We start from the raw sequence: 16,375 nt of genomic DNA on the forward strand, positions 1-16,375 counted from the left end.
ATGAGGATCTGATTCACATCCCCAGAACCCAAACAGCTGGATGTGTCTACAATCCCAGCATGGGGAACAGACTGGCAGTTCATGAGAGCTCCCTGGCAAAGTGTAGTTGATATGGTGAGCTGAACCAAAGTTCATGGAGAGACCCTGTTGTAAGGCAATTAAGATGGAGAGAAAGAGGAAAACAAATGACATCCTGCCCTGGCCTCTGCATGCACAGGTGAGTGCAGTCCACATACAAAAGTCTATGACTTACACTTAGGAAATTCTAGCTGATAAAAATTCTCTAACGTGCAATTCATTAATTATTTATTAAAAAGTTCCGTAAACACTAACAAGATACAGCATCTTAGCCAGGTGGTGGTGGCGCAAGCCTTCAATCCCAGCACTCAGAAGGAAGTGGTAGGAGGATCTCTCTGAGTTCGAGGGCCTGGTCTACAAGAGCTAGTTACAGGACAGCCAGAAATACACAGAGAAACCCTGTCTTGGAAAAAACCAAAAAGAATTTTTTTTAAAAAAAAAAGTTATAGCATCTCAAACTTACCAGACTAAGTGTCCTCCAAGGGAGTAACTCCCTCACATGCAAGAACCCACACAAGCACACATTATAAACCAGTTTCTAACTGAGCCTTGTCAGGCAGAGACCAATCCTTGGCAATTCGATTAGTTACCAAACTAACTTACTTGGGACAGGGTCTGATTTACACTGCAAATATAGATCAGTTTTTAAAAATGGCTTTAAATATGTCATCTAGATCACAACCTTTCTCCTTAAGGCTTGGAGAACTATGTAAACCGGGGAGCAGAAATATCCTAAGAGCCAGGTGTTGTGGAGTGCTGCTGAAAACTGCCTTTTAGTCTTTTAACAGGGCGGCTGCACACAAGAATGCACAACAGCTGGGTTGCCTGCCAAAGACTTGAACAAAAACAAACCAGCCAAAATTCCAACATGAGTAGGAAAGATACTTATGAGGCCCCTCCCTTATTGGCAGCTGACAGGGGTCTGGTAACAACAAAGTGTCGTTTTTCTTCAATTAAAAGTGGGCCCTGATATGATATGCTTATGCTTTGATGGGCAGCCTAATGAAGTAGTATATGGGCAACAGTAATTGGATTCAGTGGATTATAAAGGAAAAAAGAGAACATGAACTTGGGAGGACATGGTATGTAGAGAGGCCTGGGAAGAGTTGGTTAAGGAGTAGATAGAACCAAAAATACATTGTATATGTGCATAATATTATCCAAGAGTAAATATATTTTTAAAGGCTTGAAATATAGCTCACAACATGTGCTTCAAATCTAGCATCACAAAAAAAAAATTAGAAGATTTCTGATCCTTGTGATCATGCAGATCCACATGCAGATTAAGTCAATTCTAACTATCATACTATGAGAACTTAACCAAATTTTTTATGTCAACAAGAATATCACTTCTTACTCAAAAAGAATAGAATAACTCAGTATTTATACCCACTTACTGTCTGTTGACATACATGAAAACTTTCATAATCCACAAACCCAGAAAAAGGAAAAGTTTTGCGAGCACTGTTAAAAATCAACAATTATTCATAGCTGGGTGATGGTGGCGCACACCTTTAATCCCAGCACTCAGGAGGCAAGAGAGAGGCAGGCGGAACTGGATCTCTGAGTTCGAGGCCAGCCTAGTCTACAAGAGATAGTTCAAGGACAGGCTCCAAAGCTACAGAGAAATCCGGTCTCAAAAACAAAAAATTCAGTATTTTCTGTATCTTACCTGCCCAGTTCCTTCAGTTTCTTTTGAAATTTACAGTGGATTTTCCATTGCCATTTCCCTTCTGGAGTACTAAGTTCTTCAAGGAATGTCAAAAAAATTTTAAGGCTCTCTGTTAGAGACAATGAAATTCAGATTTTAAAGTCAGGAATAAACAGTGTCTGCCATGCTGAGATTTTGGAAGAAGTGCTTGTTCGTATTTACACAGGTCTATTTTTTCCCCCTATGCACCATATATTCATCATCTTGCTCGAAGGGAAAGGGAACTCCTTATAGCATTAAAACTCTTAAAACACCTACAAACAAAACAAATACCCAATAACAAGACCACCACTAGAATAATCTAAGTGCCACAGCAGGCAGTGTAGACCAAATTTACATAAAAGTATATATAAAAACAGAATGGAGAAGATGATTGAGGTGGCAAAAACTCAGGAAAAGATAGAAACAAGGCTGTTAGCTGTGAATGGCACAATAAAAATGTACTTTTTAATCCCTTAGTTTTAATTTTCCCTGAAAACCTAGGGCAACCACAACCCAGAAAAAACACACTGAAAATAACATACTCATTCTTACCAATTGTGACAACCTCTGGATTTAGGATTGATTCATCAGACACAATAAAGCCACCAGACACAAATAACTCATTGTATGTATGGTTTTTAACATCATCCAGGCTGTCAACACCAGCAAAACTAACACATGGGAGCTTTTTTAAAGTCACCAAGCCAGGGACCTGTTAAATACCAAAAAACAGAAATAGGATGGATAAATGAACTAACAAATATATATATATATAAGTATCAAATAACCTAAGAAGAATAAAATAAAAAAAATACACTATTACTCATCATTGCCTCTGGAAAGTGACAAAATTAATATTTGAAGTACCACTTCCCAGTAGTATAAACCAACATATATGAACATAACACTAAGGGAAAGGAATTTACATTAGGCTAAAAACAAAAACTGGACAAAATGCTAATATATTTCTAAATCCATAAACAGCCAGAATTTAAAACTAGGAGCCAGGTGTCATCCTACCTGAGATGAGGAGGACTAATTAAGAGGCCAGACTGGCCTGCACATTTTGAGGTAGTCTAGGCTACAAAGGATATCAGCTCACAAGCAAACAAAAGCAAACAAAAAAAGGAGAACCTGTGGTGCTACAATAGTAATGGAAGGCTGATTTGAGGCAGGCGCCTAAGAGCAGAGAAATACCTCCACATCCAAGGTCAATGGGGACTCATGGCAAAAAAAAAAAAAAAAAAAAAAAAGTTTTGTCTATATATGAAGAGTTAGCAGAACACCCCTCACCTCTACATTCAAGAACCATCTATTACTTTTAACTAATCTGAATGACAGGAAAGATTCATAGCACACAATACTTTTATATACACAATTCTCACAAGCTGGCTCCTGAACAAGTACATTATCTTCGTTTTATGAAAAAAAAAAGCTTTTTTCTTTTTTTTAAGAAAAAGTTTTGTTTTTAGAATAAGATTTAACAATGAGGTAGTTTTAGAAAGTAAATTAGTAAACTGGTCTTAATAGTCTACCTTGTGAATGAAATCTGCAATGTCTTCATTTTGAATAATAATCAATAGTTTATCTAAGGTTGACCTTCTTTCCAAAAACTGATCTGGATGACATTCTGTATTGCCTAATTTGGTAAGATACTCCTGTCAAAGAAAAACAACTAAATCAACATTAACAAACTTTTTTAGCAAACATCAATTTCCAACATTTATTTAGCAAATAAAACATAAACTGATAAGCTTTACCTAGGACACTGTGAACTTTTTTTGACTTTAGAAGACCGGAGAGCTCATCATATCTACTCTTACAGTTTAAAGAAAGCATATAAAAGCTGAACTGCTATTACAACAATAGATTAGTCCAGACCCTTGGCCCACTTATCTCCATCACGGTAAACCCAGGACCCAGCCCTTAGTGATCTGTGATGGTATTACCAGAAATACTTCCCTTCAGAATATGGCCATGACCAATGAAGTTTAATCCAAAACAACTCAAAAAGAACTCATGGGCCAGGCGATGGTGGCGCACGCCTTTAATCCCAGCACTCGGGAGGCAGAGGCAGGCGGATCTCTGTGAGTTCGAGGCCAGCCTGGTCTACAAAGGGAGTTCCAGGACAGGCTCCAAAGCTACAGAGAAACCCTGTCTCGGAAAAAAAAAAAAAAAAAAAAGAACTCATGGGCCATCATATGAGCAGAAATGTTTACTAATGATATTACTAATTTAGCCCTTTTCTGCCAAGTTTCCATCTTCAAACACAGCAGCTTCAGTCATCAAGCATGTCTTCCGTGTTCGTAACGCAGCACCACCTTTCAGAGGGCACAGCAGTATGCTCTTAAGAGCTCCCTTGCACTGTGCTTGCTGGCCGAACCCTGAGCCCTGAAGTGAACTGCAAGATCCTGAGGTGACATTCTTCATTCCAAAGACAAAGGAGATGAATTTTTTCTACATTAACAAAGATGCTCAGATAGCATAATCAAAACTCTGCTTGTTTGACAAGTAGACTACCCAGTTGTCAAGACAACATTTTTGTATAACTTAAATGTAAGGAAGCATTTTCCACAATGATTTTGCCTTCAACTCTGCAGTTTTTAGGAAGGTCTCAAACTACCTTTTAGTTTATTAATGAAAAGGTAACTTATCCGACAGGACTAATGGCAACTATATTCTTTGTACATTTTCAATTTAAACTTCAACTTACTCTGAATACTACTGCTTAACTAATATAGTAACAAAACACTTTGATTCCAGAAATATTTAGAAGTTTAAGTTTTTTGTTTGCCACAGGGCAGCTCACAACTGTCTGTAACTCCAGTTCCAGGGGATCTGACATCTTCATAGCAATGGACACAAATAAAAGTTAAATAAATTTGTTTTCAAAAAAAATGTTCTAACCTAATTTTCTACAAGATTTGAAAGAGATAATTTCTTACTCTACGTAAATAATAACTTAAAGCCGGGCGGTGGTGGTGCACGCCTTTAATCCCAGCACTTGGGAGGCAGAGGCAGGCGGATCTCTGTGAGTTCGAGACCAGCCTGGTCTACAAGAGCTAGTTCCAGGACAGGCTCCAAAACCACAGAGAAACCCTGTCTCGAAAAACCAAAAAAAAAAAAAAAAAAAAAAAAAAAAAAAAAAAAAAAACACTTAAGCTATAATTCAAAGCACCATTCATAAAGAATTGTATTTCCTATCTCTTCAATACAAATGTCACATGGATGTTGAGCAATCCATTTTTAAAAAGGGATTACACTGTGTTCAACTTAAACTCACTTGCTTAGTACTACACCAACATGCAGCTATGTCCAAAGTTCTGTGTTAGAAATGTGTTTCTAGAGTTGAAAGTTAAGCTCTATGTTCAATTACAGAGAACAGAGATGCAACCAAGTCTCCATCTTCCTACGAAAACACAGAAAAGTACAACAGTGATATGCATCTTTTTTTTTTTTTTTTTTTTGGTTTTTCGAGACAGGGTTTCTCTGTGGTTTTGGAGTCTGTCCTGGAACTAGCCCTGTAGACCAGGCTGGTCTCGAACTCACAGAGATCTGCCTGCCTCTGCCTCCCGAGTGCTGGGATTAAAGGCGTGCGCCACCATCGCCAGGCATGCATCCTTTTTCATTTCAACGCTCTTCATTTATTACTTGGGATATCACATTAAACAAGCTAACATGAGATACACAGATTAAGCATTTGTTAATTGATACTGAGTTTCTTGAACTATTTAGTTTTCTAAGTCCCTCTGCTGCCTCTAACAAAACAGACAGAAACTCCAGTCCACAATAAATAAATTACATAAATGGAACATGCAGTTACTTTAAAATTCCAAGATCGGGGCGATGGTGGCGCAGGCCTTTAATCCCAGCACTCGGGAGGCAGAGGCAGGCGGATCTCTGTGAGTTCGAGACCAGCCTGGTCTACAAGAGTTAGTTCCAGGACAGGCTCCAAAACCACAGAGAAACCCTGTATCGAAAAACAAAAAAAAAATAAAAAAATAAATTAAAAAAACAAAAGAAACCTCCAACATCAAATATCTTAAATGGTATTCTATAGCTATGGGAGTCTTTCTGATCATTAAAAGTTGTGACATGGTCAGGGTATGACAAACGAATGTGTCACTATGCAATTTCTGGACATTTGTTTCCATCTGAACAATAAAACTCCACATGAGAGGAACAGCACAACCTACAATAACACTTTGCATTTTTCCTTCTCATTCATTAAAAAAATAATTAAGCAAGCCTTATATAAAACCTCCAACTCAAAGGCCAGCAAGCTAGCTCAGCGGGAAAAAGTACTTGCTGCCAAGTCTCTGAATGAGTAGTGATTCTCACAAGCTGCCCTAGACTTAAGACCCTCCATACATGCACTTAGTACCCTCCAAAAATTATAAAAACCTGCTTTTTGTTTGGAAATCTAATCTCAGAATCAAGTAAATCTACAGTTATGACCAGAGGCTTCTTCCTACCCCATGATAGTGGGGGGGTCAAACACTTGTTAACTGAGCTGCAGCGCCAGGCCCTTATACACATACAAACAATCTTAAAAATTCAACAGAAAAGATTCTGACATCTACAATGTTGGGATCATAGGTTCCCAATGCACTATTCTATTCAATTCTTAATTACTAAATTCAGAAAATAAAATATGGCCACCTTTAAGATTCAATTTTAGAGAGTTCAGACCACTGAGTTTATATAGCACTATAATTACCTTCTCAATATTTACCTTTATTTCTTTGCAAAGCACACTCTCCTCTTCTTCATGAATGTAAAATTTCACAGTATTTTTCTGGACATCTTTCATTATTTTAACCAAACTATTAAATACTTCAGGTTCTAACTGGCTTATAAAATTTGAAAGAGCAGGCTGTGCAGAAATGTTTATATCGCCAGGTGATTTTATGATTTCTTTTTCTACTGGTTCCAGGGCAGTATCACCAGGTACAGTGTGATCAGAAGTCAAAATTAACTCCTTGCAGGGGTGTAACTGATTCATTTCTACTTCAATCGACGAAGAATACTGTTCATTAGAACTGATATCTTTTAAAGGCTCAGGACACAATGGCTGAAAAAGGTCTTTACTGTTGAAGTCACTTGAAGAAATTGATACAATATGCCTTCCCAGAGAATTCAATGCTGTTGTATAAGAATGATTAGGGCTTACTGGTGGCAAATTCCCACCCTTAGCTGATGCTTTAATAATAATAGTATTTAGTTTTTCATGCAAACCATCTACAAATTCCTGTACACCAGCTTTTGAAGTCTTAGAATATATGAACTCAGAAAGACGATTCATCTTCTCTTGTGCTGAAAAGATAGGTGTGGAAATTGTACTAACATATGAAACATTCTTTTGCTTCAAAATCTCTTCAATCTTTCTAGAAAAGAGATGGAACTCTCCTAACACTGTGTTCTCTGTAGTCTCACTCACTGCAGGAGGCTCTGCTGCTGGCACACACTGCTCTTCCACTGTCACCACCTGACCTGACACCAGGTCCTCCTCAGTGGTGCCCTTTACAGTGTCTGTAAACGGAGAGGGTGGAAACTGGTAGTCAGCACTTCTTTCTCTACTTATTACCCGAGGGTCGTGAGGAAAAGCCTCCAGTGGTGGCAGACACACCAGTGGTTCTCCTGGCGATTTTATTCCTATACAAGAAGAGTTTATTATTAAAAGAGCAATCCAAATGGGTAACATTAAAAAAACAACTCATTTTTAAGAACAATCAGCTCAGGTACATATTTAAAAATATACATTGCAAAGTAAATTCAAAACATCAAAAAACTGTGAACCCTATCTGCTCTACTTATAGGCTAGGCTTTGGATTTCAGTAAACAGAGCAGCAACGCTGAACAGTTTCTTTCTTTACAAGTTCAAAAACTGTCTCTCTGGAAAAAGATTTTTAAGAAATTGCCTTTTTGGCATAAACACGTTAAGTTGCTTTCGTGCCATTCTGTACATCTGATGCTAACAGATGACCAATAATTATCATACCACATTAGTTGAAGAATGGAATATAAGACAACTAGAAAGCCCAAAAGAAATATTATAGCACTTAAGATCTTAAAAAGTTGCATTTAGGCTGGCTTTCACATATAGGTTGGTTAATGGATTGCCTACAGCATAACAAGATTTATTCTATCAGGGGAAAAAAGGCTTAAAGAAAAACAGAAGAATTGAATTATTTCATAGCTATAAGAGTAGTACCTTTTAGAATGTTCTCCTACTATTTTCATTTAATTTGTAAATAATTCCAAGAAGAAATAAGCAATTTTTTTTATTTCTTTATTCATATAATCCAAAACTATGAATTTTGGATTACAAAATCTTTGTGTAATCCAGTGCTAACAGGACTACAACCTTTGGCTTGTAAGAACTGGCTCAATCTATTAGTTTATACTATTGTTTTCCTCACAAATCTTAAATTCAAACATGATTAAACTTTTAAAACTTCAAAGAAGTATATTTTTAAATATGATGAAAATATATAGAACTTTACAATAATATATTTTAGAGATAAAGTCAAAATCTTTGTCAAAAAAGCTATCACACAATTTTAAGACCTGGAAAAATTAGAATTTTTCCTTAAGTCTTTATCAACACCATTCCCTAACACATCACCACTGTAGTATACAAAATGGTGACTCTAAATCAGAAAAGCCTAAATTTTCAAACCTCTAGTGCTACAATAAATTTACAAGTTTATGCTCAGATGTAGCTGCATTCTTCTTACACAAAATTCCATTTTTATTTTCCCCAAACTCAGTTTTCAATGTCATGACCACTACATTCAATTACCATAAAAACACTAATATAGTAAGAACAGCAGGCATAAAGGTCAAAACAAAACAAAAAAAAGCAAAACACCCAATTAATTTGTCAACAATTAAAACTGTATGAAATTAGTATTATAAAGTTCAAGTCCTGTCTGTAAGACTCAGGAATACTGAATGTTCTATATTTAAATTTACACCATTAAAAAGTATTTAAAATAATATAAAATATATAGAAGGGCATATAAGAAATTGGTAACATTAACCTATGGAGAGCAAAGTAAACACACTTAATACTTTTTTTCTGTCTTTTAACCCCACCCATTCTTTTTTGCTTTTATGAGACAGGCTCATGGTGGCCTGGAACTCATAAATCTTCCTGCCTCAGCCTCCTGAGTACTAGAAAAATTGAGGGCAATTATTTTGATTAAAATAATACAAGTTTTTAAAATATAGGTCATCTTTAATACATTTATTTTTCTGGCAATATAGGTGTCTTTATGTTTGAAATAAGAGCCAAGTTTGAGCCACTGCACCACTGGGGTAAAAAAAAAAACCATCAGGACATGGATTTTAAACAACTTTATAGGATAGCCTGGGCTACACAGAAAAACCTCCGTCTCAAAAAATATTTTTTTTTAAAGAGACTGTCGGTGGGTAAAAGCACTTGCTATGCAACATTAGGACCAGAGTTCAAATCTCTAGAACATATGTACAAAGTCATGCATGGATGCACATGCCTGTAACATTATGGGGTGGAGAGAGGTGGACCTCAGGAGCCTGATGGCAAAACAGTCTAACTTTGGGACTAGGGAGATGGCTCAGAGGTTAAGGACACTGCCTGTGCCTCCAGAGGACCTGGGTTCAATCCCCAGCACCCACGTGCAGTTTACAACTGTCTGTAACCCAGTTTCAGGGGATCTGATACCCTCACACCAATTCACATAAAGTTTAAAATAGTAAGAATAATAATAAAAACAGTCTAACTTTTTGAAAAGGCAGGCTTAGGATTCTGTTTCGGTGAAGACCAACCCTCAAAGCAGTAAGGCAAACAAACCCACAATAGAGGAAGAAATCAATGTTCTCCTCTGACCTCCACTTACTCACACACTTGTGTACTTCTATTCTCTATATACACCCCCACACACGACACTTAAAAGCCAAATAAACTTCTTCCAAAAATTGTGAATAAACATAATCTAATTTTATTTTACAAATTACTCCATATGATTTTAAGATCAAAACTTTAAAAACACATCATCAATAAAGGATTTAATAGACAGATGTCATTACCTATAATACGTGTTTATTTTACTGATTGTTGACACAAAGTACCAGTCATTTGACTTTTAACATGTGAAGAAAATGAATTATTTCTCAGATGGTAATGTCATTTAGATCTAACTTTCAATTATAAAATATGAATACAGTATCTGAAGGAAGAAAATGAAGATTATGAAGTTCAAACAAGCTATTTTTCCTAGAAAGATTTACTTGCAGTACACAACATAGATGAAACCTTGACATAAAGTTGAAATGAAAGTGCCAAACAGGCAAGAGTGGGTTCCATTTATGGAGAAAAAAACTAAACATATTGTAAAGAAAGTGGCCACCTACTGTGAATGGAGAGAATGGAGACGAAAAGCTAGGGTGCCAAAACTGCTCTACATCTTGACTTAGGTAGTAGTCACAAAGTTATATTTATGTGGATATCACTGAGCTGTACACTACAACTTGCATACTTTCTTACATCATGTATTTTAAAAAATAAATCATCTTTCCTAGGAGATAAACATCTTCCTGAGAAGGGTTAATAATTTACTAAGAAAGTCAGTTAGCTTTCCTTCTAAATTAAGAAACCTTGAGATTTCCCCATGAATACTAAGAAAGCCATGTAACTTTCCTCCTAAATTAAAATAACAAAAAGACACACAAGATTTTTAAGAGTAAGGTATTAAAACAATTGGAAACATTAAAAAGGTCACTATCAGGCTCAGGCAAGAAAATAATGCCAACAATGTCATGCAGAGAAACTGGGTCTGACTGAGCTCAGTCAGACAAAGGAGACCCTCTCCTGTGTATCTACTGCAATTAGATAATCAGTAGGACTTTTGTTTCTGGAAACAGTTTTCAATCCCTTAAACTATCTGAGAAGTTAGTTTTATATTCAAAAAGTTTGGCCAAAAAGAAGAAAAATTATGATCAGAGTATGAAAAAAAAATGGCCGGGCGGTGGTGGCACACACCTTTAATCCCAGCACTTGGGAAGCAGAGGCAGGTGGATCTCTGTAAATCTGAGGTCAGCCTGGACTAAAGAATTAGTTCCAGGACATGCTCTAAAACTACAGAGATACTTTGTCTTGAAAAAGGGAAAAAAAGAAAGAAGGAAAGAAAGAAAAAAGTGGTTATCTTGTTGCATTTTAAAAATAAAGATTGGTTCTTATAGAATATCTGAAGAAATGCACTAAGAAAACATTTTCATATTCCTTAATCACCTGATCAGAACACAGATCACATTAGTTAACAAGAGTATCTGATACAATTAAATTTTAAAATGATAATTAAACAAAAAGATACTATCTAAACTTCTCTCTATGGAGCACAAAGTAAATCCATTTCCTACTGATGAAGAACCAGAATCCAAGTAGCAATTCTGAAGAGGGCACATTGGGCAGAAAAGCAAAGTGAGCCTTCTCACCTGGTGTTTGTTTCTCACCATGTTTCCCATGCTGGTCTTCTGGGCTTCTTGCATTCCCTCCTGAGGAAAGCATCCATTAGATTTGCAGACTCTCTTCAGATACCAGTGACACCTATTAGGTACCTTTCAGACAACCACAAATGCTAACAAAGGAATAGTCCTTTCTTTTGCCTAAATATTCTTTTTTTTTTAATTTTTTAATTTATTATGTATACAACATTCTGCCTCAATGTATGCCCACACACCAGAAGAGGGCGCCAGATCTCAATACAGATGGTTGTGAGCCACCATGTGGTTGCTGGGAATTGAACTCAGGACCTCTGGAGGAGCAGCCAGTGCTCTTAACCTCTGAGCCATCTCTCCAGCCCTGCCTAAATATTCTTAAAAGGTCATCTGGAAATGGGAAGCTTCCCATTTCCCTTTCCATTCAGGTAATGGAAAAAGCAGTACCTATATTATTTCTTTAAATGACTCAACAGCAATTATAAAGGTTTTTAAATGAAGAAAGGCTGGGATAACCATCACTTACAAACTACTTTTCTATTTTATTTCAAAGTTTCACTGTGTCTCCATTTCATAAGAGTTATCAGTTCTCTCTCCATCATCAGGTCTAGGGCCTCCTGCCTCCTCCGGTAAGGTAGGAAGCAGAGAACAGTGCAGAAGCCAATGGACACTCATCAATTTTAGAAATTCTTCTCAGAATCCCTACAGGTCTCATAGATTATAAGTCACAAGCCAGTCTACTTTTCAGCAAAAGTCATTCTTTCTTCAATTTCTTTCCAAAGTCTAAATAAAGGTATAGGAATGGAAAAGATGTGCCCAGAAAACAATTCCAAACATACTTAGATAACAAAGACGAATAAAAACTTGAATATTAAGAGCATGCAGTGTGTTCATGGACAAGAAAGAATATTACAAATGACAACCTTTCAACAAGCATCAAATGCCAGTGGTTCAATAAGTTTCCATGAGCTATTTGCATTGGTCATTTCAGGCTGTGCTCTAGAACAAACCATTAGGAAATCAAATTTCCTTCATACAGATGAGGCTCAACATGACTATTTGCTATATGACAGACAGCTTTGTAGTGAAGTTTAGTGAGTTAAAAATTACTGGCTACCCAAAGAGCATCATTTCACTCCAACACCTATTTCCAAGTTCAGTTTCTATCAAGTTTTCAATTGATAATATGAATGCTAAAACTCCACAAGAAGAGTAACTATGCCCTAAATCCCTATATTAATAAGCCCTTTTGAAGATACTTGCTGATGTCAATCAAGAATATAATAGTAGCCGAGTGGTGGCAGCACAGGCCTTTAATCCCAGCACTCAAGGAGGCAGAGACAGGTGGATCTCTTTGAGTTCAAGGCCAGCCTGGGCTACAAACCAAGTTCCACAACAGGCTCCAAAGCTATAGAGGGAAAACTGTCTTGAAAAACCATAAACAAATAAATAAACAAATAAATAAAGGTAGTAGTGATAAATAATATATTGCTAAAAATAAAGACTTGTGGCAAAGTCACATAAGATAGTTACCTCGTGAACCAAGACAGGAATCTAAAAGAGATGAAACGCTCCAGGAAACTGGTCCCTAAGTCAAAAGAAGCAAACCTATGACCAGGTATACTAATCCTTACCTGTAATTGGAATCAATTTCCAATGTATTTCTGTCTCTTCTTCATCATGTGACTTAGAATGTTGTCTAAGGAATCCATGCTCAATGGAAACAGTGGGACACAGACTGCACTCTTCAAAATTACTGACATTAATTAAATTAGGATCCTAAAAGAAAGTACATACATTTAATAGCTTTCCTTTTAATGTCAAGACTATACTACTTCCTCACCACAAATGCACAACTTCAGTCCGAGCATTACAAATAAATAAAACCAACATTATAAAGTTGTAATACTCTAGATTTAAATATTTTTAAAGATTTATTTATTAATTATGTATTATTGCATGTGTCCTTGCAGGCCAGAAGAGGGCACCAGATCTTATCACAGGTAATTGTGAGTCACCATGTGGTTGCTGGGAATTGAACTCAGAACCTCTGAAAGAACAGTTAGTGCTCTTAACCTCTGAGCCATCTCTCCAGCCCTCTAGATTTAAATTTAAAATACATTTTGCCAAGGCCAGGAATGGTAGTGCTTGCTTATAATTAGGTTTGGAAGGCAGAGGCAGGAAGATCAAAAGGTCTCACGTTTATACAGTTAGTTACAGGCCAGCCACGGTTCAGAGAGAAACCCTGCCATAAACATACACCTCCCCCCAATAAATAAATGAAATAAACAATATATAGTGTCCTTAAAGGTTATCTGGGGCCTGACAAGATGGCTCAGTGGGGAAAGGCACTTGCCATCAGCCCTGATGACCTGAGGTAGCTCTCTTCATGAGCCACACGATGGAAAGAGAACAAACTTTCAAAAGTTATCCTCTGACCTTCACATGTACTCAAAAAGTAAACAAAAAATTTTAAGATGATATAAAGAACATTCAGCAATAAAGAATATCAACTGCTCTTATAGAGAACCAGGGTTAAATTCCTGAAACCCCACAACAGCAGCTCACAACCATCTTAACTCTACTTCTTTCAAGAGATCTGACACCACTACTACACCAAAGATGTATATGGTGCATTTATAAACATGCAGGCAAAACAACCACATGAAATAAAATATATCTTTAAAAACACATAATACATTACTACACATACAAAACCGGTATTGATTTAAAGAAGTGACTGGTAAACTTTTGTTTTAAATTTTATAGGCCATAATTCAACTCTGTTATTGTAATTTAACAATACCAACAGGTAATATTTAAATGAATAGAAATAGAATTTAAGTTATAAAAACAGGAAGAAGCCGATACTCTTGTTAAATGTATTCAAAAACATTAACAACACAGGTTAATATCTCAGTGCCTACTACATAAGCCTCCCTACCCCCATCTTCTCCCTGAAATAAGTATCTCAAACCTATATAAAGTCTGAAGCATGCATACAACTTTTATTCAAAGGCAGAATAAGTAAGCTCTAAACCCTTAAAACTATTGTACCATCTTGGTATTACCCTCAAGGATTTAGCTCTCTTTTAGGAAAGGAAGGACTAATACAGAAGTCACTCTCTACTAAGCACAAACCATACATAAACAAACCGGATTCCACAGTAAGCAAATCTGAGAATCACTCAGAGATAATCTCAAACTCTACTCTATGTATTTGCTCCCCATGTTACTAAGTTCAGCTGCTTCATCTGCCTCATTTTGATTCTGTTACAGCAGAGAATAGCCACTGTTTAAAGGACTCATTATGAAACAATATGAAATTAAGTCCTACTATGCCAAGTTTTACCATACTGACAAACTTTACATTATTTATAAAGCACACAAGCATATAGAAAATAATTACTTCAGTATTTACCTTTTTTCAACAATAAAGCTTAGAATCACCCTCCAGGACAAACACTATTACTTAGGAGTATGTCTTATTTCTTTCTGAAAGGAAAGTCACTCCCTGAAGGGCACCCTACACTCTTTCTTCAGCATACACAAAAGCAAACAGATAACCAGAAAGTCATGTTTCTGTCTGTCAAATGTAGCTTATGGTCAATGCCTACCTCACTGGTAGAAACAAGAGCAGGGTACTTTACAGACGCTGCATCAACTTCTAGCAGTGGGCTCTGAGCACCCTTAAAATGAACATTTTCAACTTTTGTACAAGCAGGCTGCTCACAGTCTTTCTTATCTAAAGGAGGATTCAGCTCATAGTCACACTTTTGTCTTAGCTCTTCACAGGCACCACTGCTACTCAGTCCTAAGGCCTTGTTGACTGTATCTGTCAGGAATGCATCTGAGTGCCTTGCATCTGAGTGTCGTTCATTTGCTAATGCTTCTGATAACCAATTATAAAGCTTATGGGCATCTCCAATGTTACATGCCTCTTCCTGTTGCAGTCTCAAGTTAGGATCGTGTCCAAGTAAGCCAATGGACTGTGGAGACTCTGAGAAAAAAAAAGAAAAGCCATCGCTTGTATTTTAAAAGCCAGTATACTCATTTATGACAAACTTTTAAAACCCTTTAAATTTAAACTTTTAAAAATAAAATATAACTTAAAAATCATTTAAGGCATTTATGTGTAGCAACTAAAATATTTTAGGCTTAGATTTTACAAGTATGTGTGTACTTTACAATAACTGTTTCTGAAAAATTGAAGAGCACATAAAAGAACAATAGCATGGCCAGATCCTTGTTTGTCTGAAAACAGTCTTCAAAAGCCAAATATGGAAGATGAAACTAATCTTAACAAACCAATAGAGGCTACTGAAATGAACTGAGTAATTTAAAAACCAAGAAGGACCACAAGAGATATGAGACATAGACACTGAAAGAGATGCCAAAGTCAAGTAAAGAAAATCCTACAAAGTTATACCAGACAACAGCACCATCAAATACAACTTTTTGCAATGACTGCAATATTCCTATCCGTATGGTCCAAACAGCTGAATGGCTGGTGAAATATTGTTTTACTTCATTTTAATTACATGTAATGACTACCACAATGAATAATTCAAGAATAATAGGGTTCCAGATGTGGTGGCACATGCCTATCCCACATACCTGGGAAGCCAAGATAAGAGGTTAGCCTGGTCTAAACAATGAGCCAAAAGCCAATCTGGGCAACTTAGTGAAATCTTGTTTCAAAAATAAAGAGAGCAGGGGATGCAATTCAGTGGGTAGGTGCTTATCTAGCATAAACAAGGCTTTTTGGTTTGTTCACAGCATAAAGTATACCAAGGACATTAATCTGCCAAACCTAGTCAAGACAAACACATCTGAAAAGAAAACAAGTAAGGTTTCTGAGCACAAAACAAAAGGCCAAACCTCATATTTCATGCTTCTGAATTAGTCAGTATAAAAAAGTTAAAACACTGTATGAGCATTTAACTTACAATATTTAAACACACTACGATAATAGTCTCCCATTTCTATCAACTGAAAATGATACACCAAAGAAACATAACAGTAATTGTATGAATCTAAGAAATTTCATTTTAAAGTTCAGAAGGGTCCATTCATTAAGCAACAGTCAAAACAATCCAACAAACATCTCTCGTTTCAAAAACA

At 36.4% G+C, this 16,375-nt stretch overlaps 1 protein-coding gene across 4 annotated transcripts in view; it reads right to left on the bottom strand.

Moving 5' to 3' along the window:
- Positions 1-16,375, bottom strand: part of Tasor (transcription activation suppressor) — a 53,157-nt gene that overhangs the window by 5,024 nt on the left and 31,758 nt on the right. For 2 of the 4 annotated variants that reach the window (XM_057769601.1, XM_057769603.1), the window contains exons 15-21: positions 14,869-15,251; positions 12,886-13,030; positions 11,249-11,308; positions 6,507-7,426; positions 3,307-3,429; positions 2,324-2,483; positions 1,751-1,859 (exon numbers count right to left, since the gene is read on the bottom strand). In XM_057769601.1, coding sequence (XP_057625584.1) covers positions 1,751-1,859; positions 2,324-2,483; positions 3,307-3,429; positions 6,507-7,426; positions 11,249-11,308; positions 12,886-13,030; positions 14,869-15,251 — 1,900 coding nt within the window. The remainder of the gene's footprint in view (positions 1-1,750; positions 1,860-2,323; positions 2,484-3,306; positions 3,430-6,506; positions 7,427-11,248; positions 11,309-12,885; positions 13,031-14,868; positions 15,252-16,375) is intronic. The other 2 variants (XM_057769602.1, XM_057769604.1) reach the window with 1 other exon arrangement.

The sequence above is a fragment of the Chionomys nivalis genome, chromosome 5 (assembly GCF_950005125.1).
Source record: "Chionomys nivalis chromosome 5, mChiNiv1.1, whole genome shotgun sequence".
Taxonomy (NCBI): domain Eukaryota; kingdom Metazoa; phylum Chordata; class Mammalia; order Rodentia; family Cricetidae; genus Chionomys; species Chionomys nivalis.